The 25,732-nt window shown below is 46.0% G+C and overlaps 1 protein-coding gene across 5 annotated transcripts in view; it reads left to right on the top strand.

Moving 5' to 3' along the window:
- The window catches only part of CCDC85A (coiled-coil domain containing 85A), a 91,613-nt gene extending 70,522 nt beyond the window's left edge, over positions 1-21,091 (top strand). For 2 of the 5 annotated variants that reach the window (XM_061461649.1, XM_061461647.1), the window contains exons 3-5: positions 497-573; positions 11,623-11,742; positions 19,053-21,091. In XM_061461649.1, the coding sequence (XP_061317633.1) occupies positions 497-573; positions 11,623-11,742; positions 19,053-19,142 (287 nt within the window). In that variant the 3' untranslated portion in view covers positions 19,143-21,091. Of the gene's footprint in view, positions 1-496; positions 574-814; positions 1,103-11,622; positions 11,743-19,052 lie in introns of those variants that run through there. The other 3 variants (XM_061461648.1, XM_061461650.1, XM_061461651.1) reach the window with 3 other exon arrangements.
- Positions 21,092-25,732: the final 4,641 nt, after the last annotated feature.

Here is a 25,732-nt window from a genome sequence, read left to right as displayed (position 1 = left end):
ATTCTTTCCTGTGAGGGTGGTGAGGCACTGGAATGGGTTGCCCAGGGAGGTTGTGAATGCTCCATCCCTGGTGGTGTGCAAGGCCAGGTTGGACAGAGCCTTGGGTGACATGGTTTAGTGTGAGGTGTCCCTGCCCATGGCAGGGGGGTTGGAACTGGATGATCTTAAGGTCCTTTCCAACCCTAACTATTCTATGGTTCTATGACTCAAGGGATGGGTTTGAAGAACTTAAGTCTGTGAAATACCTTGGGTCTGAGTAGGGACCACCTCAAAGCGCAGCAGTTTAGAATCCCAAGCAACAAAGAACTAGGTTAATCCTAGCACCAGTGTTACTTGCAGTGCCCTGGAGAGGAGCAGAGCTGATTGTTTCGTGGACATTTGAGAGAGGCCGTCTGCTGTGAGTCCAAGTCAGAATGTGGTGCAGGCTCGGACGTGAGCAAACACGAGCAGATCTCTGTGGATAATATGAGTTCTTTTTTTCTGTTTGATTTTTTAGAATCAACCTTGTCCTATGTTAGGCAGCTGGAGGCAAGAGTAAGACAGCTGGAGGAGGAAAATCGCATGCTGCCCCAGGTGGGTGACTTCTCTTGGTGGGAACAGTAGCCAGCAGCTAGACAGCAGCGCTCGGGTCCTCGTGTGTGAGATAAATCAGTGTCACTTCTCACCTGACGTTGTTACTACTGCGTTTGAACGCTCGGGCTTATCACTTGGATGACCAAAGGCACTCGCATCTGCTTGTTCATCTTGCTCGTGGTTGAGTGGGGTATTTCTTTAAGGCTATGACAATGCTTTCATTCATCTTTCTCCTTTGCAGGTGTTGGTACCTTGCTAAGAAAAATTCACTGGAAGCTGCTTCTTATAATTAATTAATGTAAGGGTTGGAAATCACAGAGAACTGACCCTTTACATTCTGGTTTTATTCCAAGAGCTTCTTCTTATTAACAGACCAAGTGCTATTTCTAATTAACCAAAATATTTTGCTCTGGAAATGCAAATGTTTTAAGTAATAATAGTTGGGTTATATTAGTTTAATATTTTGAGGAATATAGTAGATAAATAAATGCAAAACTGTGATTAAATCGAATAAATAAGAAAATATGAAGGTAAAGGTTTTTCAAATATGTTTTTTAAGAATGAAAAGTTTTGAAGTTCATTAAGAATGGATCAAAGACACTTGTTAAGTTTTTATATATACACATGCAAGCCAGCACCTTTCTCTTGTATTTTATGAAGTAATCCTTAGAAAAATCCATCAAGTCTCCAAAAGAAGTTGGCCATTGGCAGAAAAAAGAAGTTGCATTTTGTTTAAATCAAACTAGTTTAAATGAAGACATTGCTTTTAAGGAAAAATGCTCAGCACTGTTATTTGAATGTGACATTCAAAAGAACAGTGGAATGTATAAGAACTAAAATCCACTGGCTGAGATTTATTCAGTTGTATAAGCTGAGATCAGCAGGAAGATCTCAGCCCTGGGTTGACAATTGCCTTTGGGTAGATTTGAAGTCAAGTGTGGTGGGTTTTTTCCTCACCCATAATGTGACAGTTGGAAGAGCCCCTTTCGTTCTCGGTGACACTGAGCAGTTTATGTAGCACCTTTATACCCTAATTCTTTGATCTGGAAAAGAAGGACAGCCAGAGTGGTTAAATGTCCAACAACATGCTCACAGGCTTCACCAGGAAAGGCAAAGGTTGATCTTCACTGATGAAGAATATGATTTTCTTGCCAAGAACCGTGTCCAGGGCCTGCAAAATACCACTGTGGTTTGTGTTGGGTCTGGAACGGCACTGGGAGATGAGTTGTGCAGAACATTCTTTGTGGGCAAGGTCTTTACAAGTGCTCATACTTTTTTTTGTCTGGGGCTTGAGGCTTTCAGGTGGGGACCCATGAAATGCATTCCCAGAGCTTGCCAAAGACTGGAACACCCACATTGCAAGCATCGAATTCATTGAAAATATCTGAGATATCTCAGAAAATATCTGAGAACATAGTGCTTGTGACTATAGCACTTAAACCTGCAGCTGTGGCAAAAGTAATTGGAACAAAATATGCTGATTGTGGGCATTTGAAGGGGAAGAACTAGGTGAGCAAACCTGCAAACTGAGTTTTGATTTTCAATACACAGGCCAGAGTTTGCCTTATGTTTGGTTTTGTTGGCACGAGGACCTGTAGGAGAGTTCTGAAAAATCTCCTAATATCTCTGCATACTGATGCTAAGAAAAAAGAGTGAGGAGGTTCGTGTTTCCTGACATATCTCACCTTTCCTCCTGAAGAAGAGAGGAAGGAAATGTAGACACCGACGTTCACTTTGATGCCTTTGCATTCAATTACCTCGGCATCACATTTGCATGAGTTCATTTTTGGGCGTTTGTTGTTCCTCTGAGTGACACCGTGAACGTGCTGTGAGCAGTGATCAGGCCCTGTCACAAACACAAGGATGCAGGATGGAAATGCATCAGTTCCAAGCACTGCTTTGATTCAGTTTAATGGCAGGAATGGGAGTTTGTTGGGCATTAAGCCAGACCAAGCGCTTTTGACAAATCAGCTGCAAATACAGGATGAGCTCCACAACTGATGAAGGTTTTTGGCACAGCTCTTAAAGTGATTTGCCTTAAAATTTCACCAGTGCTTCAGTGAGAAAGTGCCTTTTGCTTTGTGCACATCACCTCTTTGATGGCACTGGAGCAGTGGGAAGCTTTGGGAGTTGCAGGACTGTGCTTGGTACAAGAGAGGTGACAACTCACACTTGGATGAAGCCTCTGATAGGTGTTTAATGAAGAGTCCTTACCTTGCTTTCTGAGTCTTTTTTCTCTCCTCTTGCCATGCTTTCCTTCTTTTTCCTTTCAATATCCTTTCTTTTTCCCCTTTTTTGCCTATGTGTTGCTCATGAAAATGCACTGGCACCTTCACTGACTCCCTCTTCAGCTAAACCACCCCCTCCATCTATCACTTAGGTGTGGTTCTTTTCCAGTTGCTTTTGCTTTGCTTGTCTCCCTCCACACTGATTTGTTCTTTTCAAAACCCCACAGCCCTCTAATGTAAAGGTTTTATTAATATTTAGTAGCAAGAACATTTCCACAGAAAATGGGTTTAAGTGCTGCCATCACTGCTCAAATGGGTTCTGAGTTTTAGTTCACTCTGCTCTGCTGAAGGGCTCTGTGTCAGAGGAAATGCAGTACCACCACTGAGTCAATATTTTAGTTTGATCAGGTAATAGCAAAGGTATAAAAATTCACTTGAGGCTGCTAAAGTCTCTTCCTTTGTTGTGCACAGTTGTTCTGGTGGCGGTTTATAGCATAGTAGTGGGTTTAAGAGTTATGAGGAGCTATAGATGGGTTGTAGGTTTGCTGTGCTGGTGAGAGCTGTAATTAGCTGTTCTTTTTATGTTGTTCTCTTTTTTGCCTTCTCTCAAAGAGCACGTAACAGGATCCAGACCCTTTCAGTTCCTGGCCACAAGCAGGGTTTTTGTGCAAGAAAGCAGATGCTTTCCAAGATTTATGGTGTGCAGCTGGGTCTTGTGTTGGGAATGCCAAACGGTGCCGGCTGTGCCCGAGACAAGGGCTGTGTGTGCACTGGTGCTTCTCAGTCCCTCGTGGAGTGAGGGACTGTGACAGCAGTGATGGAGGCAAAAGGGTCTGAGCAAGAGCATTTGTGGCTTGGATTTCAGACCATAGTTTCCCCATGGGGCTGGGGCAGGAAAGTTCCCTGTGGCACTGGGCTCTGGCAGTGCCTTCTGCTGCCTTACAATGTACCTGGGACTACAGCATCGCTGTGCATCGAGTTTTGCTGCTAACACTAAAAACCCCCAAAACACAAGATAGCATGACCGGTGCCCTAACCAGACGCAGGAGGTTGACACTGGCTGGATGCCATATGCCCCCCAAAGCTGCTCTGTCACACCCCTCCTCAACTGCATCAGGGAGAAAATATAATGAGAGGCTCATGGGTCAAGATAAAGACAGGGAGATATCACTCACTGATTACTGTCAGGGGCAGAACAGGCTCGGCTTGGGGAAACGAGTTTAATTTATTAACAATCAAATCAGAATAGGATAATGAAAACTAAAACCAGATCATAAAACACCTTCCACCCACCCCTCCCTTCTGCCTGGGCTCGGCTTCACTCCTCGTTTTCTCTACCTTCCCCCCAGTGGCGCAGGGGATGGGGAATGGGGTTGTGGTCAGTCCATCTCTGCCACTCCTTCCTCCTCAGAAGAGGACTCCTCACACTCTTCCTCTGCTCCAGCATGGGCCCACCTTGGGGTCACACCTCCTGCCGGCAAACCTGCTCCAGCACAGTCCCCTCTCCACAGGTCCTGCCCAGAGCCTGCTCTAGCGCAGGCTTCCCACAAGGTCACAGCCTCCTTCAGGCATCCCCCTGCTCCAGTGTGGGCCCTTCCATGGGCTGCAGGGGGACAGACTGCCTCACCATGGCCTACACCGTGGGCTGCAGCACCTCCTCCCCTCCTCCTGCACTGACATTGGTGTTTGCAGGGCTGTTTCTCTCACATGTTCTCATTCCTCTTTTTTCTCTTCAGGCTTTTTTCCCTCCCCTTCTTCAATCTGCTATCCCAGAGGTGCTACCACTGTCACTGATGGGCTCAGACTTGGCCACTGGCAGGTCTGTCATGGAGTTGGCTGCACTGACTCCATTGGAAGCAGAAGCTTCAAGCCACTTTCTCATAGAAGCCACCCCTGTAGCCCCCACTACCAAAACCTTGCCACAGAAACCCAATACAGCAGAACGTAGTGTCTATGCATATAGTAATGAAAGCCAGTCAGCAATAATCAAGAAATTGGATTCAGATCCCAGTGGGAGCTTCCTGGGCGCGACAGATCCGTCATGTCAGCGAGCAACTTCAGATAACTGGGAACAGGAGAGTCCTCCCAGCCCTGGTGCGGTGCGTAACCACTATGCGTGCCTCTTGCTGCGGGAAGCCAGATCAGGATCTGGCATCCCCATAGCAATTAAGTGCAGCTCTCCCTGGGTTTTCATAGGGGTTGTATTTCAGGGCTGATAAGCTCAGCTGGAAAGTTATGGAAATGTGGACATCTGTCAAGTAATGACAGCGAATGCATTTGCAAAAGATCTACTTGGCAAAGCACCCAATTTAAATTGCTTCAGTGCTTGTTTCATCGGAGGAGGGAGCAAGAGGCAGAGATGGAGAATTGTCAGACGTTTCCCCCTTCTAACTCCTTGTCCTTGTAATTGAGCTTTACCTGTAATGAAGGGGAAAGGAAGCGTTGCCAGGATGCTGCTTTCTGAGCGAGCAAACTGCATGGGACAGTGGGGCTGGATGCACGGAGCTGAGCTCCGGCTTCCAACGCCACGAGGCTGAACCTTCTGCTCTCTTTCAGGGCTTTTCTGCCTATGTTTCCTCACTCTTTCTTTTACCAGTCTTCTGGTCCTTTTCCATCTCTTCTTGTTGTATCTCTTTCATTTCCACTGTTGTTTCAGGCACTTTTGGGGGGGTTTGACCCAAGAAGTTTGCCGTTTGCAGTATGTTTCAGTGTGAAATGGCAGGCATGATCCTTAGGCACACAGTAGTTTATTATTAAGCTCTTCTAACATTTGCATTTCCCTCTTTTTCCCCCCTTCCTTTAGACTGTCACATTTTATTTCAACCCCTTTCCAATTCTTTCAAAACTCTTTTTGCTGAGCTCTGTGTGTTCTATTTTCCCTGTGCATGGCATGGGTTTACTTATAAATCTAATTAGAAGATGGGAACTGTTTGGTTAGCATTTTTTCTTGTGCAATCTGTGTTATTCACAGCCCAATACTGTTTGTCTCCTCCCATCCATAGCATGTAGGAGAATAGGGAATCCTTCAACCAAAATGTAATTAAAGCCCATTGAACAAACCCACGGTATCTCATCATGTCATCAAATATTTGCTGAAAGTAAATCAACTGCATCCACCCACCAGGTTCTTTCATGTGCTCTCCTCCTCTGTTTAAATTAATAGGTCATTAATGTAGTGACTTACAACAGCTGAGGCTCTGACCGAGGTCTTTGTCTCTGGGAGCACCAAGCACAGTGCTTTCACCTTGGGTTAACTGAATGGGAAGAGCTTATGGGCTTGGTGTGAATCCAGATACAAATTCAAGGAAAACCCACTTACAACAAGAGTTGCAGTTCAGATGGAAGAACAGATTTGGTTTGGGGATTTTTGTTCCCAGAGTAATTCCCAAGGTCTAGAGTTGCTTCACACTCATGATTTTCTAGTAGAGCCCTAGTAGAGTGGAGTCTAGAAGAGTCTGAACCTTCCAGATCTTAAATAGTGGTGGTCTTTACATCTGTGGCCTCTGAGAGTTGGACCTGCTACAGCCCAGGACCTTTTCCTCTTACACATTCATCAGCAAAAGGGGTTTATGAAGGACCAGCTGAAGATGGTTGCTTCTGAAGAAGCTTGGGCCATTGGAAGGTGTCCCTGCCTATGGCAGGGGGTTGGAACCGAGTGAGCTTTAAGGTCCCTTCCAGTCCAGACTCTTCTGTGATTCTATGAAGGTGTGTAGCCAGCAGTGGTTTTGGCCACTCAGAAATCTGAATGTGCTTCAAACAAGTCATGATGCTGTGTGGATTGTGGCAGCAATATGCACAAGTAGAGGTTTCTCCTGAGCTCTTTGGGAACAGGAGTTCCATGGTGAGTAACTGCAGCAGTGTAAAATTGTGTATTTTAATTGACAGGAATGTTCCTTAATACAATGGTTGCAGTTTTGTGCAGTGTGTTATTAATCCAGCACAGCACCACGCTGCGGTCTGCTGTTTTCTGGTTTCCTTTCTCCTGCCCGCTTGAAACAAGGCGACAAACACAGCCCGTGTTTTCTTTGAGCTAACCGTGAAAGTGAGGGCTGAGGAAATCAGAAGCAAGCTTCCAACATCAGGTAGTGATTGAACTGGTGTGGCAGTTACCCAGCAGGAAGGATATACTTCCCAGGAAACCACTTGCCTCTGGGATAAAAGGCTGCAGGAGGATGAGGTCTGGGGCGTTTGAAGTAGGTCTCCGATGGTAAGTGAACAGAGCAGTGCCCAGTGGACAGGAAAATCGTGTTCTCTCAGAAGCTTTGGGGAGGTGACTCAAGTGGCCTTGGGGCACAAGGAGCTGTGGCTCTCCCTGCGTGCTGTGCCATGGGGAGGTTGGGAGTCAGGCAGCAAGCGGAATGCTTCCTGGGAGATGAACCGCCACGACTGGAGCTGCACAGCGTGCTCTGCACTATGTGGTTTTCATTCATGACTGCCCTTGTCACCAGTAAGGACTGGAAAATGGTGGGGTTTAGTGGCTCAAGGAGGAAAGCTCATGATTAGTTCTGTCCATCAAATACCCTGTTCTACACAGGGGTCTTTATTGTGACTGTGACCAGGGCACAGTGCAGGGTTTGCCTCTGCCTCTATGGGAGAATGGCCTGAGTATCCCTCACATTTTGCAGGGAGTGTGAGGGAGGTGCTAAATTTCCATTCATCTCCTTTTTTGTTACGTGATATTGTGGGGCTGAGTCAGATCTCCTGTGCCTTCTATTCACTGGAGTCACGTGCTGGCATTAGATATTGTGTAGATTTACTTCCAACAGAAAATGGATCTACGCATTTAGAGGTTGCCCTCTCTTTTCTTTATGAGAAGCTGTACATGGGATATTATGTGGGTTCTGCCTGCCTCAGGCAATGGGCTTTCTGCAGCAGTGTAATCCACACAGAGTACACTTCGGAGGAGGCAACATCCAAACCATGCTGTAGCCTGGGCACAAGGGCTGGCAGGGGCAGAGGGGGTGGTTGGCAGTGTAGTATGAGTCCATTATTTGTCAGATGCTGATGTTTGCAGCACTGTGTATTCACAATTACTCAATATATTGAAGTTAATACAGATTAATATGCACAGTTAATGCAGATTTGCTAGCCAGGCAGCCAGCAAATGAAAGCAAACGTGAAATTCTGATTTAGCTTTTTAGAGCTATTGGGAAGAAAATAGGCCTGGAAACAGCCTACAGCTTGCAGATCAGATTTGCAGTGTCAGGTGATGTGTCCTGCAAGTGTTAAGAAATTAATGCAGGATCAGACAATGGTTTATTTCACAAAATTATGTAAATATGTTCTTAAATTTATTTAATGACTTTATTTAATAAGTAAGGCATGAAGTTAATAGCAGTTAATCATTCTCTGAGGGGAGACTGAGATGAGCTCTTAGGCAGAAGCTCTTCCCTGTGAGGGTGCTGAGGCGCTGGCCCAGGGTGCCCAGAGAAGCTGTGGCTGCCCCATCCCTGGCAGTGTTCAAGGCCAGGTTGGACACAGGGGCTTGGAGCAAGCTGCTCTAGTGGAAGGTGTCCCTGCCCGTGGCAGGGGTTGGAGCTGGAGGAGCTTTAAGGTCCCTTCCAACCCAAACCAGGCTGGGATTCTATGAATCTGTGATTTCAGTGCTATGACTTCATCCCTTCTGTCTGATTTGGTTCCACTTGCACAGCTTTGTCACTAGATAATAAGTGGAAGGTTCGCATGTGTACACATGGGATGCCTTCTTTGAGTGGCTGAATGCAAGTGCCTTGTGTGGAGCCGGAGAATAGGAGGAAGGGAACAGGATTTCTCCTCTCATCCTCAAGGTCCTGCTCAGGATCCTGTTGAAACCTGGGTTAGGCAGCAGCAGAGAAGGGATTCAGTGCAAGGAGGTTCAGGTCGAGTTTTGGTGGAAGGTTAAACGTTGCCATGCTCCCCACTGGCAAGCAGCAGCTGTGATGATAGGTCTGAAAAGCACACTTCTGCTCTCCTAAGGCACCTTGTTTTCAGAGAGCTCCACTTTGGCAAAGTGCCTTTTCCTCTTGTTTTGCTTTGCTGCCTCAGAAACTCATAACACCGTCAGTAGCACTGAAGTGCCTTCAGGCTCACAGAACTTGAAGAACAAGAGACCCACATTCAAGCTGGTCCCATCCCCTCCTGCAATAAGCTTCCTCCAGAAGGAAGGGACAGAATAAGCAGGCAGAAGCTATCCTGCCTTTGTGGAGTCGCATCCCCTGAGATGAGAAGTCTCTGAGCTGAAGGATGGGACTTCAGGGCTGCAAAACCTGCCTGGTTTTTAAGGAAAAGCTGATGTCTCTCACCAAGGACAGAGGGAGAAGGATGCCCACGGGGGAAATACTAACTTTCAGTGTCCTACCAACATGTGTTGAAATGCTGCCTGCTTAAAGCACTGTGTTCACAAGAAGTTTCTCATTCTCATGAGATGCAGATGGCACAGAAGAGGCTGTGAGGATGCCTGGAGGGGAGGAGGCCTGAACTCTGAGAGCAGCACAATTCACAGGAGCTTTGCATTTGCTCATATTCAAGAGGCTTTAGATGTACAATCTGCACTAATATTCCCAGACTTTTCATAGCAATATTTGTATTTTACCATTCAAAACTGACTAGAAATCTTTGCTGGCTCTGGAGTCAGTAAAAGAAATAGAATACTTTGACTTATAAAAACCCCAAAGCTGACTGAGGGAATTTATCCTAAAGCAGAATTGCTCCAATCTGCTTTATTACCCCTTTTCCTTCCCCCTTTCATTTCCTTTCCCAAAGTATAGCATTAAGTCTGCCCGGTCACTAAGAGATCTATAAATCCTGCCCAAAGAAAAATAAGTCCTAAACCTCCCTCCATATATCACAGCAAATTGATAATAGTTGTTCCTGGGGAGAAGTGAAGGATGATACACTGCACGCTGCCCTAAGTGTGTGCTGCTATTGTCAGCCTGGTTATGAGACCCATTAGTCCCCACTCTTGTGGTTCACACAAGCATCCATGGCTTGGCAGGAGGGCGCCATAGGAAGATGAGTTTCTGTATTAAATGCAGACTTAAGGTACCTTTTCCATGGGCTTAACACATGCAGCAGTCTCATTTTATTACATTTTTTAGGGTTTTGTACAATATGTGAGGTTCAGTCCTGCAGATGCTTGCTGGGCGTGAGTCTAATGTGTGTCCACAACTGCCTGACAGGAGGATGGAGCCAGGAGGGGCTGGGCTCTGCTCCCAAGGAGCAAGGGATGGGACAAGAGGAAACGGCCTCAAGCTGCACCAGGGCAGGTTTAGATGGAGCTGAAGAACAATTCCTGCCCCAGAGGGTGCTCAGGCATTGGAACAGGCTGCCCAGGGCAGGGCTGCAGTCACCGTCCCTGCAAGGGTTCACAGCCCGTGGAGACGAGGCCTCAGTGCCATGGGTTAGTGGTGGCTGTGGCAGGGCTGGGGCAATGGTTGGATTTGAGGAGCTTAAAGGGCTTCTCCAACCTGGTTGATTCCATGATTCTATTGCCAGCAGTTGCAAGGGTTCTCCCTGTGCTCTGCCCCATTGGCAGCATTGGTTACAAAAGCCTGGGTGTATCTCTTGAGGAAGCCATGCGCAGCAGACAGACCTGCTTTGGACTAGGGTTCTTTCCAGTTACACATATTCAGGTAGTCTGGATCTGTGCAGCTCAGCTCATGCCATCTCTCTGTGCCCTTCTTCTCCCACAAGCCACCTTCATCTTTCCTATTGTTTAGATTATAGACCTCCCCCCAAAGACCGCAACGTGCTTCGTGCTTGCTCAGCGGGGCACATTAGCGCACATCGGGGCACTGATCCTGATCAGAGGCTCTTCCCACTGTCATTATTTTCCCTTCAGAAATGCGTTTCCCACACATTCCAGCAGGAATTACTGCTACATTATTTCTTAATGTTTCCTACAGCGGTTCTTTGCTTTGTAAGAAAGGAACTTTTCATCCCTCAGCCTTTGAAACATTTTTCTTCTTTATGTCTCTTTGTTATAAAACAAAGTTCTACATGAAGAATGGCAGTGAAGAGCAGATCAGGCTGAAGGCACCTCAGAAGGATCCCTCCCACTGCAGCTATCACATTGCTGTCCATGCACGCAGCAGGGGTATTTTTAGCACTCCTCTGAAGCAGGCTGCTTGCTCAGGTTACCTCGGCACTGCAGTCGCTCCAGGAGGTGCTTTACATCCTGCAAAGTTTGAGGTGACTGGGCTGTAAGAGTTTATGTAGCTTGTGTTTGTTTGGCAGCGTCCTGAAGAACCCTTCAGGTGTTCACTGGGAGGAGGAGCCCCATGAGGTTGTCACTGTTGGGTATAAAGTGACATCTCAAGCTTAAACAGGGGAGATTCAAACTTAAACAGGGGAGATTTAGCTTAGATCTAAGGCAGAAGCTCTTCCCTGTGAGGGTGCTGAGGCACTGGCACAGGGTGCCCAGAGAAGCTGTGGCTGCCCCATCCCTGGCAGTGTTCAAGGCCAGGTTGGACACAGGGGCTTGGAGCAAGCTGCTCTAGTGGAAGGGGTCCCTGCCCGTGGCAGGGCTTGGAGCTGGAGGAGCTTTAAGGTCCCTCCCAACACAAGCCACTCTGTGATAAGAATTTTTTACTACTATATCCTAATTTTTCCAGCTATAGTTGCCTTTGAGGGCCTTTTGAGGGTGTTTGGGTGTCACTCAACAGTAGCATTTGTTCTGCCTCGTGGATCTTGGTTACTGTGGCACAGAAAGAGGGGCAGTTCGGAGCAAAACATGCCTTCAGTGCTTTTCAGCCTTTTAAAACAGAACAGTAACTAACTGACATCTGTTGTAACTAGTTGCCAACCCTTTTCTTTATTAAATAGTGTTTAATTTCTTGTGAAGGATCCCATTAGGATGCCAGGAGGGGCGGAGGGGAGCTACTGCTCTGCAAACGAGCCAGCTAGCGTCAGTGGACATGGCTCAGCCTCCCAGCAGTCTGACTCAGTGGTAAATGCTCTGAAGGTAACGCTCCTCCGGTACAGTCCATGCCAAACGTCCTGTCTGTTCCCCAACACGTGTCATATTTGTCTTGGCAACATTCCTGTGGACACCACTGGGATGTTACTGTCATGAGTGAGATTGGTGTTCTGTTTGTCACCCATTGCATCTGTGGACTGTGTGTTTCTTGGGGCAGGAATCTGGCCCTTACAGCGGGGTCAATGCCAGTTGTAGCTGCTCTCCACACTACTTACACGTGTACAGTTTTATTTTGAACCTGAAACTGGTGGTTTTCCAAACGAGGAAATCTTTCTACTTCGCCTAGGATGCCTGCTTGTTCTCCAGTGGAATATGATGGATTCCTGTAACCCATGCAGAGAGAAATACTTTAATGCAAAGATAAAGCCAGTGTGCATGGTCTATTGATGATAAAACTAGCAGGACTTTGGGCTGAAGACCATGCATCATGATCCCAAGGTCAGTGTTGAAACATCTTTGAGAGCAGATGTGCTTTACTCTGAAGTCAGGGTTGGATTGCACAGACCTGTGTTGTATTGATGAACAGCAATTGCCACAAGCAATCAGAGGGGGAAATCTGCAAGTTCTTAACCTCTGTTAACAGTGAAACTACTGCAATTAATGGCACTTAGAGAGCTGTTAAAGATGTGATGGTTTATCAGCTGAGTCAACCAGTGGCTGAGTTCCCTGTCCCACCACAGCAGGGGCATCAGCTGTGTCTGTGCTCCTCCAGAGAGGATCAAACCCTGATGGTGAGCTGAGCAGAGAGCAGGGACTCCCTGTTCCTGCCTCCTGGTGCTGGCTCTGATGTGAACGTGACTGTTGCCTGGTGCTTTGTGCACATCTTCCCCTGGACTTCACTCATCAGCTAAACTGCTTTAATGTTAATTTGGTTAAGTGGGTGTTACTCCTCACCTGTACACATACTGCAGGGACATACTGGTTCCTTGGAGGGGGAAGGTCTGCACTCCTTCAGGGGAGAACTGGAAGGGATTTTGTAGACATTTGCTCTGGTTTGGGGCTTCATGGAGATGCTCAGTGCACAGCAAGAGCTCTGGAGTGCTGTTGACTTGCTGAGTTTATGCACAGGGTGATTATCTTCCACATGGCTGGGTGACATTGACTTCTCCTCCATGAAGCCTGAGGAAATAGGTTTATAGGAGTGATCTGTGCACAAATTACAGCAATCAGATCCCTTCCTGTAACATAAAACCTGGGCACAGCAATGCCTCACCGCAGCCACCTCTCCTGGTTTCCTGGCATCCAAAGGGGAAGCAGCAGCAGCAGAGGGCTTGACCCATCTCCATGTGCACACAACTACAAGTCCCTTCTATAATGACCACTACAGCCCATGTCCCCAGTCAGCAGCACTCTGCCTATGAGTGCACTGGTCTTGTCCTTGTACAGGAGAGGACATGGGATGAACCAGCACCATTCCTGGCTGGTGAGGAGCTCGCTCCAGCAGTGCTCAAGTTCCTGTGTGTATCTCCCATATATTTTACCTGCTGTTGCCTAGAAAATAAAGCTATGCCAAGTAATTCTGTCAAGAGATCATGCATAATTATCAGGAAAAGCCTTTTGTCGTTCTTAAAATTCCCCTTGGCAAAGACACTTCCCTGAGTGGAACCTTTAACAATGTGCTCTTGTGCAACCTGTAATAGCTGGTTGGTGTAAGTGAAATACTGGATCAATGGTTGATACATTGGTTGCTGAAATGGACTGGTAAGAAATACACAGAATTTAGTTCAATATGATGTGAAAGCTCAGCCTCGAGTTTGCTAGGAGGTATTGCAGCAGGCAGAGGTAGATATAAATGATGCTGGTATATTCAAAAAGGAAAGTGAGCTGTCAGCTAAACACACTGCCCTAACTTCCCCCTTCCCAGCCAGGGAGGAGACCCTGCTGGTTCCCAGAGTGGAGCAGATGGGTTTGATCCTGCCTGTCTCTGGGGAATGCAGAGCTCCCACTTGCATCGCTCAGCAGAATCAGATGCAGGAGGAAGAGCAAGCCAGCCTCGGCAGCCTGCTTTTCCTTACTCATTTGGCCATTCGGAATTCCTGCAAGAAAGAAACAGTTGTTGTTGCAAAACCTCATTGTTGGTGCGCTCCCCTTCTGCGCAGCAAGAAATCTAAAGAGCAGGAATGTGTTTTAAAGGGGCAGATCCAGAAGAAAACAGAGGGAGGTCATTGATAAAAATAGTCTGGTTTTCTCCTGAGTAATGAAGAGACTGCAAAAAACCAACCCTATCTACCTGTGCCTCTTCCACTGGTGGAGACAGTGGTGAAAGGGAGGGAAAAGCTTTGCCATGCGGCTGGTCTGATACAGGCTCTTCTATGACCTGATCCAACATTCAGGGTGGTTGAAAGGAGAAATTGCCTTGTGCACCCTCATACCGGGGCCTTGGTGATGCTCCCCAGCCTACCAGTGGTTATGGGATTATTCCCTATGTGCAAGTAGTATCCTTAAGGATATATAAGTAACTATTTCATATGGCAAGATGTGTTTGTTTCCTCTTGCAAGTTGTATATGACCATCCTGCCTGCTTGTGCATGGAGGTGCACATGTCCTGCACAGTTTGCTTTACAGACCAGGGGTTGTATTTATGGAATGATGATGGTTATCTAGTCTGGCTTCCTGAATAACCATGGGCACAGCCTTACCTGTGAAACTTGCCCTGGGTTTTCCTATCCTGAGTTCAGTGTCACCTACTGGAATCTCCACTGTGCATCTACAAATGGAATTGAGGTATGCTTTAATCAAAGGTCTGAGGGTAAGTATAGGAGTTACTGCAGAAAAGTGAGTGTCCTGTGGTACCCAGGCAAGAAGGTTTACTGTTCCCCCCTGCCTTGCAATCCAGAGCACTGTAATCACTCTAATTATGTCTAAGTGCAATTTTTTGCTCAGTTGCATATGTATGCCCATACTCAGGAGGTCCCATGAAAGTTTAAATCTACCACTGCTCTTATTTGTGGCTTCAAAACAGATTTATAGAGTAAAATCTCCTTTTATTAAGCATACCCTTGCCTTGGAAGCTTAGGAAAATAGAAATCAGCAGGTTATTGTTATTAAAGACTCCTAAAACTCTTACCACTACCTATGTGAGACAGAAAAAGCTGTGGCTGGAGCAACGTGCTGTATAAGTTTAAGGTGTTTCATTTTCTATTCCACAATGAGCCTGAAAACACCTGAAAATGCAAAGTACTTCTGCTTAAATGCTGACAATAAGCCCTTGAAGATGTTATATGGAAATCAAGTCAGTGACTGTCTCTGTAATGCAATTACTGGTTTATTTGGAATACTGTCATTTTAACGTGGCGGTCAGTATTGATCACAAAAGTCTATGTGTGGTAATGTACCTGGGATGAAGGACTGTACGACTCGGCTGACCTGGATTCATCCTTTGGAAGGATAAGTCAGCTGCAGTCTGGCAGCCTCCGTTTCCCCATCTGAGCAGTGGCACCTGTGAACTTTCCTGCCTGCTCTATTCCTTTGCAAATGATGGATACAAAAGCAGTTTCTGACTAATACATATTTAATAGTAATCCATAGAAGTCCTCGTGGTGTAAGTGATGCCACTTCTAAAATGCTAACTTTGACATGATCGGTTCTGTTTTGTAAATCCCGAAGATACACCTGGATTCTGCCTTGTCTCTTTGTTCCCCAGGGATTCAAAGCTCTGCTGCTGGCACTGAAATACTCCCTTTCCTTTTGACTTCTATAATCTATGTCCGATTTGGCTATTGATATATTACACTTTGAAAACACTTGGTTATTTCCTCTCTGGTTTTGCTTTTTCTTATGTTCATCTAGTCAATGTTAAATGTGGACCTGTGCTAAACTAATTCTAATGTTTCTTTCTTTCGCATTCTCACTGCAGTTCCTTCCTGTTTGTAGCTCACTGTTTTGCTGCAGCTTTATGCACTGTGGGTGTTTTACATGAAACATTTGCCACAGCATCACATTGCCTGTAAAACCAGCGGAAAGATGACAAATTTCATTTTGGGCTCTATAATAATCCCTGCATAACTTTGGTGCATCGTTTTGATTTGTACAAAAATGCAATTTGGATGTATAATTCATATTATAGAAACTTTATGGAGCTATATGATCATGTTGATATTTCATTAAGATAATGGATGTGGGAATTCTCTCTTCAGGATGTGCATATGGTATTGGTACTACAGCATCAACATATTTGGGAATGTTTTTGCATTGTATTTATATATTTGTCTTATGAGAATGTAGGAATGTGTAGTAGCAGGTTTAGAGGTAGTTTATTGTGTCAGGGAGTGAGTCCAGAGGAGGCCACGGAGATGCTGCGAGGGCTGGAGCAGCTCTGCTCTGGAGCCAGGCTGAGAGAGCTGGGCTGGGGCAGCCTGGAGAAGAGAAGGCTCCTGAAGGGGAGACCTGAGAGCAGCTCCAGTGCCTGAAGGGGCTGCAGGAAACCTGGAGAGGGGCTTGGGACAAGGGATGGAGGGACAGGCCAAGGGGAATGGCTTGAACCTGCCCGAGGGGAGACTGAGCTGAGCTCTTAGGCAGAAGCTCTTCCCTGTGAGGGTGCTGAGGCGCTGGCCCAGGGTGCCCAGAGAAGCTGTGGCTGCCCCATCCCTGGCAGTGTTCAAGGGCAGGTTGGACACAGGGGCTTGGAGCAAGCTGCTCTAGTGGAAGGGGTCCCTGCCCGTGGCAGGGGTCGGAGCTGGAGGAGCTTTAAGGTCCCTTCAACCCAAACCATCCCATGTATTAGTGAGCATGGAAGTAATTTCAAAGCCCAGGAACAGTTGGATCAAGTCTGGAGGGGTGCCCTTCATGACTTTCCTCAGATTACCGGTAAGTTTTGTTCTTACAAAAGGGCTGCAGCAGCCTCACTTGGGCTGGGAGCCAAAGGGAAGATGCTTTATGCCCTGTATGATTGGTGGGGTGGCTGGGAAAGAGGGAGTCCAGAGATCTCCACAAGTATTTGATGAAATACCATGGGCTTTGAGTGCTCCCCATCCAACAGGCAGTGTAGCTGCTCTCCCCTGCAGTTGGGGTGCAGCTTTCTGCCTGGCTTCCCCGTCCTTTTACTCTGGTGTGTTGGAAGTGAGCTAGAAATGAATTGCCGTGACTGTATCATGAACCTTACAACTGTCCTTCATTCAGTCAAGGTTTTGGCTGAAAATCTGAGTGAAAGCTGTGATACAGGGCTATTTGTCAGAACTATTTAAAACATTTAGCAATGCTTAAGCGTTACATTTTCTTTTCAGTGCTTGTAAACACAAAGTAATTCCATTAGTGCTGCTTGTGACAGGTCAGTGTTGAACTAGTGAACTGATGACATGTACAGCTACCATGATTGTGCAAAGAACTGTACACATGCCAGCACAAAAGGAACTTGGTGATAAACTTAGCCTGCATCATCCTGTGTTTCTGAAAAGGAGGCAAAAGTCCTGTGATGCCTTCAAGACTCAGGTACCTGTTGCACTGTGTGCACAAGCAGAAGTGGTTGCTGATAACAGAGTTCTCCATTTCCCACCCATAAAAAAGGCATGAGTATTGCTTCTGACCCACCTGGGCAATTCTGCTGAGGCTGCTGGCTTTCCAGGGCTGTCTGGTGTGTGTTTGTCCCCTCCTTGCAATCAGGCTCATTTGTTCAGCTGGAGATAAAGGATTAGTTTATTATTGTGTCAGCATTAGCTGCTTGGTAAATATTGCCTAATGTTTATTGACCAGAAAAGTTGTTGAAAGGCAACGTGTGGGTACAGTGTGCCTCCTCACAGAGCTATCCAAAAGACCTTTCCTTTTGAGAATATTAACTTAGGAAAATCAGCAACCAAACGTTGGAATCTCATCAGACCCAGCCCTCCACCGTTTCCAATGGGTCTGCCATAGACAGCTGATGCAGGAGGCTTCACTGAAAACCCATTTTCATGCTTTCACCATGGCAAAATGTTTCACAATACATCAAACATAGCTAAAAGATGTTTTTGTGATGGTAACTTCTGATTTTAGGCTACAAGAAGCTGGTCATATGGAAAGTTTGCAGGGTTTGGGTTGTGCCCATCCATTAGTATTAAAGACATTTCCCTTAATTTGTTTGGTCCTGTGTAGCGAGACGGTTGTCATTGCTTCCAGTCTTATACTCAGGTTTTCTTCAGCAAAGGCTCAGAGGAACTGCGTTATTTTCCCACCTCCTGCACAGAATCACAGAAGGACCTTGGGGTTGTTCTGCCTTTGCTCATCAGCTGTAGGAGATGCCTTGTCAGGATGTCAGCTTCCCAGGATCCAGCTGCTTTGTGTTTATTCAGTTCCAGCTAATGCCCCCTTTGCTCCTGGGCTTTAAGCACTGTTAAAATACAAATAATAGGTAATGACAATGGAAAACAGTTTTTCCCTTCCTTGACAGTCATATGGCTGTTGGTTCAGAGATTAATGAGGGTTTAGCAGCCGTTCTGCTTTAGCTGCTTGCTAGTTGGTACTTAGTAAACAGAAATAATTGTAAGTTGCTATACACGGTGTGGTGAGCACCTCTCTGGTTTTGGTGGTCCCTGGAAGAGATGCTCAGTGATACAACACAAGCAGCTGATTCTCCTGCTTATAATCAGTCCACCTTTTTAGACTTGCCTAATTGCGGGAGGTGTAACTTCCCTGCATTTCTAATTCTGTAATTGTAACGTGAGTGCTATGCAGTCGTGAATGGGAGTAGATGTGAGCCTCAGGAAGGCAACCTTTATAACGTATGGTCCACACAAAGAAATAAATCACTCACTTCTACTGAATTGCAGATTTTGCTCTGGTTCAGCAAAACGCACAGGCATGTGTAGAACAGTGACTACAGGCACACTTCCGCTGAGCTCAAGGAAGAACAAATGAAATCAGCTCTTTTAATGCCTTCCTTGATTGTAAGAGAACAAGTAAATTCTTTGGAAAAGAGCAGAACCGCTCTGTGCGTTTGAAATGGGAAATGTTTAGGCTCCTTTGGACTGAGCTTCGTGCTTCTGAACTGCATTCTGCAAGAGATGCATTGAACAGAGTTTCAGCTGAGGCCTGGAAATGCCCTCAGTCTTGGACCTGAAGCATAAACCAGCCTGGTGATGCACGTGCCAGTTCATCTGTCTCTGTTTATAACCATTTTTTCCTAGAAGCATGTGCTTTCTGTGTTCAGAAGCAGTGTTGTACCCCTTGAGAAATACCCTCCTCTCCTGTTGTGTGGCCCTCCCCTGTGTCCTTACCTGTGCTGCATGGTCTGCGCAATGCGTGGTGTTTCCGGATGCATGTCTGTATGAACAGTGGTACCTCTGAGCTGGTGGTAACAACATCTCTTCCATCCCTCCCTTTAGGTTGTGTGGAGGAAACTTGGAGATGCTGCAGGGTCGTGCCCTGGAATTAGACAACATTTGTCAGGCAATCAGTATAAAGGACCTATGTAAAAGGCCCTGAGGAAGTCCTCTCACTGAAGAGAAAGAGTTTGAACTGCTGATGAGAGCGAAAGGACTGGCTGTGTCTGCAGCAACTTCCAGCTGACGACAGGGTGTCTGTGTGCACTGCAAGAGACTCGGTTCGAAACTGGTTGGGATTCTCCCAGAGGTCTCCCAGAGGAGCCGTGCTGTTGTCCGCATCCCCTGAGTGCTGCTCTCTGGGTATACTGGCTACTGCAACGCTGCCGCCGCATCGTCTGCCAACACACCACATGTAGGAGCACTGAGGTATTCCCACCCTAACTCAAGAGAATCGGGATTCTGCAGGAGTTACATGATATAAGTTTTCTTTTGCTTAGTTACAGTGAATCTTTAGTCAAATCTGAACGACTTTGCCACTGGATTTAATGGAGGTTTTCCACCAGACTGGAGAGACGTTGATAAACTGTGCCTTTGCTCGCCGCAGTTATGAGAAAGTCACCTCTTAGTAACTCACCCTGCAGTCTGTAGAGTATCCGTTAATGGTGCTTAGGCAATTTCCAAGTGATTGTTTTTCCCTTTGGTAGAATACCTGCCTTTGGAGGTGCTAAAAGACCATCAAGTCTCCTGACCAGCCAGTAGTGTAGCATAACTACAGTCCTTGTAGTGAAACACAATTTCTTTCTAAATGGAAGTACCGATAGCTTTCTTTTCGATTCACTTTGATGCACATCTTCTGAAGACATGTAGGATGTTGGCAGCCCTTTACTGAACAGAAGACTTAGGGATTGTTATTACAGGTCTCAAATAAGAGTGGTTTTCTGGAGAGTATTTTCCAATTGTCAGGATGCTAATTTCTCCTGTTTAATTTCGAGACACGCTGGTTTATTTAACAAGAGCCTATAAGGATCTAAACGATTGCACTGCATTATATATAAAACAAAAGCTTTCTTTGCCAACTGTAGCGTTCTTTCAAAGGAAAAGGTTTTATTATACTCAGAGCATGTCTTTCATTACTATGAGGCAGAAAGCTCTTGTTGAGATTGCCTGAGACTTGACCAGACGGCGCCCTAGATGTGCTTAGTTTATTTTTATCTATGTGTATGATACTAGTTGTGTGTAATGAATTGCAACAAATAGGTATTTTGTGTATATCTAAAAGCAGCGATAGTTTCATGTATGAATGTGCAACAGGCTTGTGACTGAATGCTGTTGCTTAACTTTTTACTATAGCCGAGCATCAAAGAAAGACTAATAAAAGTTAAACACAAAAAATAGGAATGCAACAATTCCTGGGTTTCTGGTTTGTTCTTGGTTACAAAGATTTGAGCCAAAGGCAGAACCTCTGTTTTCTCTGAGCTTGCAACATGCTGTATTCGTGGGCTATCTGCAGTGGAATGTAGCTGGGTTGCTGTACAATCTTTTGTTATCTAGGCCTATGATGTAAATCTGCTAATTGTCTTCAGAAAAACAGTGTGTTAATTTGCAGCAGTAATTCTACTGGTTTCTGTTGTTAGTTTTACTTGGTACCATTCAGTGTAAGGCCTCTGATCCAGCATTGCTTTCTCCTTTTGAGGGCAAAACTCCTCTTCAGTCCTTCTCCTTGAGTTGGAAATGCAGAATCTGGCCTTCCATTCCGAAACCTTGCACTCTTGCATCGGTTCTCCTATATATATAACCCAGCCCAAACAGCTCTCTGTTATCTTTACATGTTGTTTTCTCCCATGCATATTGTTTGCATAGTTAAACTACAATTGTTGTATTCCTATATCTATCTCTATGCGTGTATGAAACGATGTAAAACCCGTACTTGTGCCTGCAGGATGGATGTGCAGGGGCTAACCTGAGGGACACTGGTCTTTTGACATGACACTTGTGTAAATTTTGATACTGTATTAAAACTATTTTTTTACAGTTCTGCATACGAGTGGGTATCAAGTATCTGTGTTCAGTTAGCAACGGTAATAAATTATACCATCTCACACTGTTTGCTCTCCTTTAATGACTGAAGCCACGAGGTGCTTGGCCTCCCATGAGGTTTGCTGGGAAGGAGCCATTTGAAATGTTCCCTGCTTGGTTGAGGAATGAGCTGCACGTTGTGGGGTTTTGTTCACTTTCTCTCCAGGTGTCTTTAAAATCACTGTGAACTTGCTGCTGTCTGTTATGCTAAAGGAGGTAGGTGCTGTATGTATGATGTATGGACTGCGGGGAGCCAGGGACATGGGTTAGTGGTGGCCTTGGCAGTGGTGGGGTAAAGGTTGGGCTTGATGATCTTAAAGGTCTTTCCCAACCTCATTGATTCTGATTCTGTGCAGCAGCTCCAGGTGGCCAGGTAAGGCGTTAAGTCCCCAGCCCTGCTGCAAGGGCAGCCCCAGGGTACGTGTGCTGGGTTTTCCTCCCTGCTTCTTGCAGTGTGGCTTTGAGGCAAGATGAGGCAACGTGGAGCTCCCGCAGCTGTTCGGCTCAGGTAGGACACACAGGCATGTTGGGAGTCCTGGGGAGGCTGGTTGTGTCCCGCTGTGTGTCTCCTGTGCCCAATGCATCTCTGGATGCCCCTGAACCAGCCCCCTTCATCCCACTCCATGGGCTGTAGGGGCAAAAGGAAGGTGCTGTGAAAGGGCTGCCTGTCACTGCTCATGCTGGGAAGCAGAAAAGTAAATTTTCTGGAAGAAACCCAAACTCTGTACAATCAGGATCTTGAAGCTGATAAATTGTTCTTTGTTGCCCCATGGAAGCTGTGGCTGCCCCATCCCTGGCAGTGTTCAAGGCCAGGTTGGACACAGGGGCTTGGAGCAAGCTGCTCTAGTGGAACCCGTGGCAGGGGTTGGAGCTGGGTGAACTTTAAGGTCCCTTCCAACCCAAACCATTCTGTTCCTCTATGTTTAAATCATGTGGGGGGTCCTGAAAATGTGGCTTACTAAGAGGAGAAAGTGGGTGGTGTGGGGAGAAAGAGGTGCAGTGCTCTTGAGGGTCCTGTAGCCTGCTGATAGGTCTCTGTGCTAATGAATAAAAACTGCTGTGGTAGTTATGGACCTTCATCTCATCCGATCTGCTCCCTTCCCACATGGTTAGGTGTTCTTCAGGAAAACATAATCTTGCCAAGCCTCATGAACTTCTTGTTCAGTTGTTTTTAGCATAATCCTGCTTCAGTTGAAAATCTCCAAGTGTTGTTACAGGGCCGTTCCCAGCTTCTGAACTGAGCATCAATGAGCTGTAAAGTTCATGATGCGAGTGAATTTTAAATAGCTCTTGCACAGCAGATGTAGTGGTGGATTTCACATTCTGGACTGCAGAAAAGCTGCTTTGCTGAAGGATTAGGAGATAAAGAATGGCAGTTTGTTTTCCAGCAAGTGAAAGGTTCCAGTGAAGCCTGTTCCCCAAAGGTTGCAGTTGATGGACATGTTTATGAACACAGCACAAAGCCCTTTGGAACGCTCTGAGCACAGCCACCCCAAACAGCCCCTGCAGCCCCCGACCCCATGCTCCTTTGTGCTGCCTGAACCTCTCAAACACCAAATGCCCCTCAGGCTTTCCGTGTCACTGCCAGGTACCTGCCCAGTGAATCCCGCTCTTCCCAGGGCACTGCTTCAGTTAATTCTTTATGTGGTTTAGAAATAAGTCTCTGGGGTGAATTCCTTATACTGATCTCACCCGTGTGATGCAGGAGAAAGTGGCTGAGCCTCTTTTTCCCCCCACTTTCAGGGGAGGGAAAAAAATCTTGATACTGTCCTTCATTTTGAGTTGCTGCAGAACAGACCTGCAAATGCAGCTGCCAGGTATATAATGCCAAGACCTCCTTGTAACTCCACACTTGTGTTTTCCAGGCTTGGTGAACCACATACACAGGGACCCCAGCCATGCACGTCCCCAGCCAGCTACTAGCTCTGTGACTCTGGTCATCCAAACCTGAAGGTAAGAGCTGACTCGATAGCAGCTCTGCTTGGGATGAGGAAAGAGTTTCTGCATTATTTAATCACCCAGCATTTGCTGGGCTGCCTCATAGTTCTGGTACTTTCTAGCATAGGTAGTAACGACCAGAGGTGAATAATGGGACAGCATTTACCACAGTTGGCAAATCACCTCTGATATCCACAGTATTAAGAGTGAGGGGGGAAGAGAAACTGCAAGAGGAAGAAAGGACAGGTAACCTTCTTGCTAGTAATGACTTTATCCTCTCTTTTGTCTTCCCTCTTTCTCATTTTTCTTTGTTTAGAAAGAACCTCTCCCCCCTCCTCCTTTGCTGACTCCAGACTCTTCATGGTTTTGATTTATCCCAGAAATAGCATGGTGTGACTGAGATTTCCAATATGTGGAAAAGAAACTTCAGTTGTTATGAAAAGCCAAATGCTTTTGGCTTTTCAAAAAGATCAGAGAGGAGAGAAAAGCTTATAAAGACTACATGGGATGCTCCTGAGCACTCCTGCTACTTTGATGGAAGGTCAGGCAACCCAAAATGGGTAGTGTGAATGAAAATAAAGTTTTAAATAGTCTTATAAATAAATAAGTAATTTTAAATAGTTTTATAAATAAATTAAAAAATAGAACTATCATGTTTCAAAAACTTGAGAGATAACATGGACCAGAGACATGAACCTGACCTGAATGTTTCTTAACTGAGAAAGCTCAGACACTTCCATGGGGGTAATTAGAAAATTGAGACATATTCACTGGGAATGGTGAAAATGAAATAAAACTATAGCTGAAAATACAATAAAACTAGATTGTATTAAATAAAACAATATCTTCTGATATTAATAGGAGGTCTTTGCTGGCCGTGCTGGAGCCAGGCTATGGGGGGCTGCAGCTCAGGCGTTAGAGAGTGGTTCTTTTCACGCTACTGACTGGTGGGGAAGGACCTCAGGGACTTCATTGCCGCTTCCATCTGAAACAGCTTCCTGAACACCTGGCTCCCAAAGAAGTGCCAAAATAATACTAATGTATTATTTAATGTGTTTGTTAGCACATGATACTTACTCTTCACTTGCATCAGAATCTGTCAGAATTATCTCTTCAATGCAGTAGCCATGGCCCTGAAGTTTGAAGCTTCTTTGGTGGGTTTTTCCCAACTACTGTGAATAGGTTGAAGTAAACTTTAAAGTCATTTATTTATAGGTCTTCAGATGAAAAGTAAAGGAAAAAATAACCCTGGGAACCCATTTCCAGGTTCTGAAAAGGAAGAGGACAAAGGGAAGGGGGATGAGGACCTGTCTTGCCAGGATCCCGGCTGCAGGTGCACCTTTTTGCAGTGTTTAGGGGACTAATGGGTACAGCTCCTTTTTTATGCAACCCACCTGTGTGTGGCAATCACAGAGGGCTGAGAGAAAGGCTGTGTGAGAAAGAAGGTGCTTTAATGCTTTCACATGTGATCTTATTCTGTTTGTGGGTTGGGTTTGTTTAGCACTGCTCTTGATAAATGCCAGGGGACGAGGTTGGCCATGACCAGTGGTGGTCCCTGGGCCTGAACACCTCAACCGTGGGGCAGGAGGAGGTTGATGTCATGGTATTTTCAGGAAGCTTTGCAAGTCCCTGGGGACACAAGGACATCTTGGCTCAGGCAAGTGCACCGAGCCCTGTTGAGCCGTAGCATCACTCATGGCTTAAGTGCAAAGACCACAGCGTGAAAGGAAAACACTCTCTGGGGGTTTGAGGTGGACTTTCAACATAGGATCCGGTTTGCTGTCGGAGTGGTGGGAATTGGCCAGAGCATCAGTCTGTGGCACAGGGCCGTCGAGCTGCTCTGTTTTCACAGGCATTTCACAGGCTCATCAGAGAGGAAACACACAATCTAAAAATACATCCTCTTCCTCCGGCCGCTGCAGGGAAGCGCTCGCAGACTGCTGCACGTGCCCATTTAGAAAGGCCCCGAGCACCCCAGAGCCCACCCTGCACAACCTTGAAAATCCCAGGAAAAGCTCACCCTGCAACACGGCAACGTTTCCATGGGAACTGTTCCTCTACTCCTGCTACTAAAACCTACAGCAGGAATGATAACAGGACCCAATTTCTGCACCAAACTACAAACAGCGAATGCTACAAAGGGAAGCGGTAAAGAGCAGGAGTGGAAATCAACAGAACTGATAAATGAGGTGCGTGTCTCTCCACAAAAACCCCACAAGCACATAAACAAAGCCCTTGGGAGGTGGGGGGAAAATCATCTTGATTATAGCACATCCAGCCAACATAAACCCCATGGATTGTGTGAAATCAGGTTTGTTCTTCTGATACGCAGCAGGAAACCCTGTAGCAGATCAAATATGTTCAGGGAGGCTGTCTTGCTAATTGCTGCTCCTAGCTGAGCCAAAGCAAACTATTTAGACAAAGGAGAGAATTCACTTTTTCTTTAGTATTAATTATGAAATAGCATGTCTGGATGGGCTTTCAATAACACTGTGTTTCCTGGGGAAACAAAAATGAAGTTCTAATCCTGTGAAATAATTGCAGAATTAACACCTTGCTCCAGGCTGGAACCCCAACATGTGCTTACAATTAAGTGCAAGATGAGCGAGGTCTTGGATAAGACCTTTCCTTCAATCACAGCAGATTATGAAACTCGTTTTAAAGCCCTCTTTATAAGCATTCTTGTGTGTTCTCACTTACACGGGTGTTAAAGCAGCGCATTCTTT

Source organism: Pezoporus flaviventris, unplaced genomic scaffold (genome assembly GCF_033815535.1).
Source record: "Pezoporus flaviventris isolate CSIRO_AGI_PZ_B2104156 unplaced genomic scaffold, CSIRO_AGI_Pfla_v1 ptg000031l, whole genome shotgun sequence".
NCBI classification, from domain to species: domain Eukaryota; kingdom Metazoa; phylum Chordata; class Aves; order Psittaciformes; family Psittacidae; genus Pezoporus; species Pezoporus flaviventris.
This window is presented reverse-complemented; position numbering and strand designations above follow the sequence as displayed.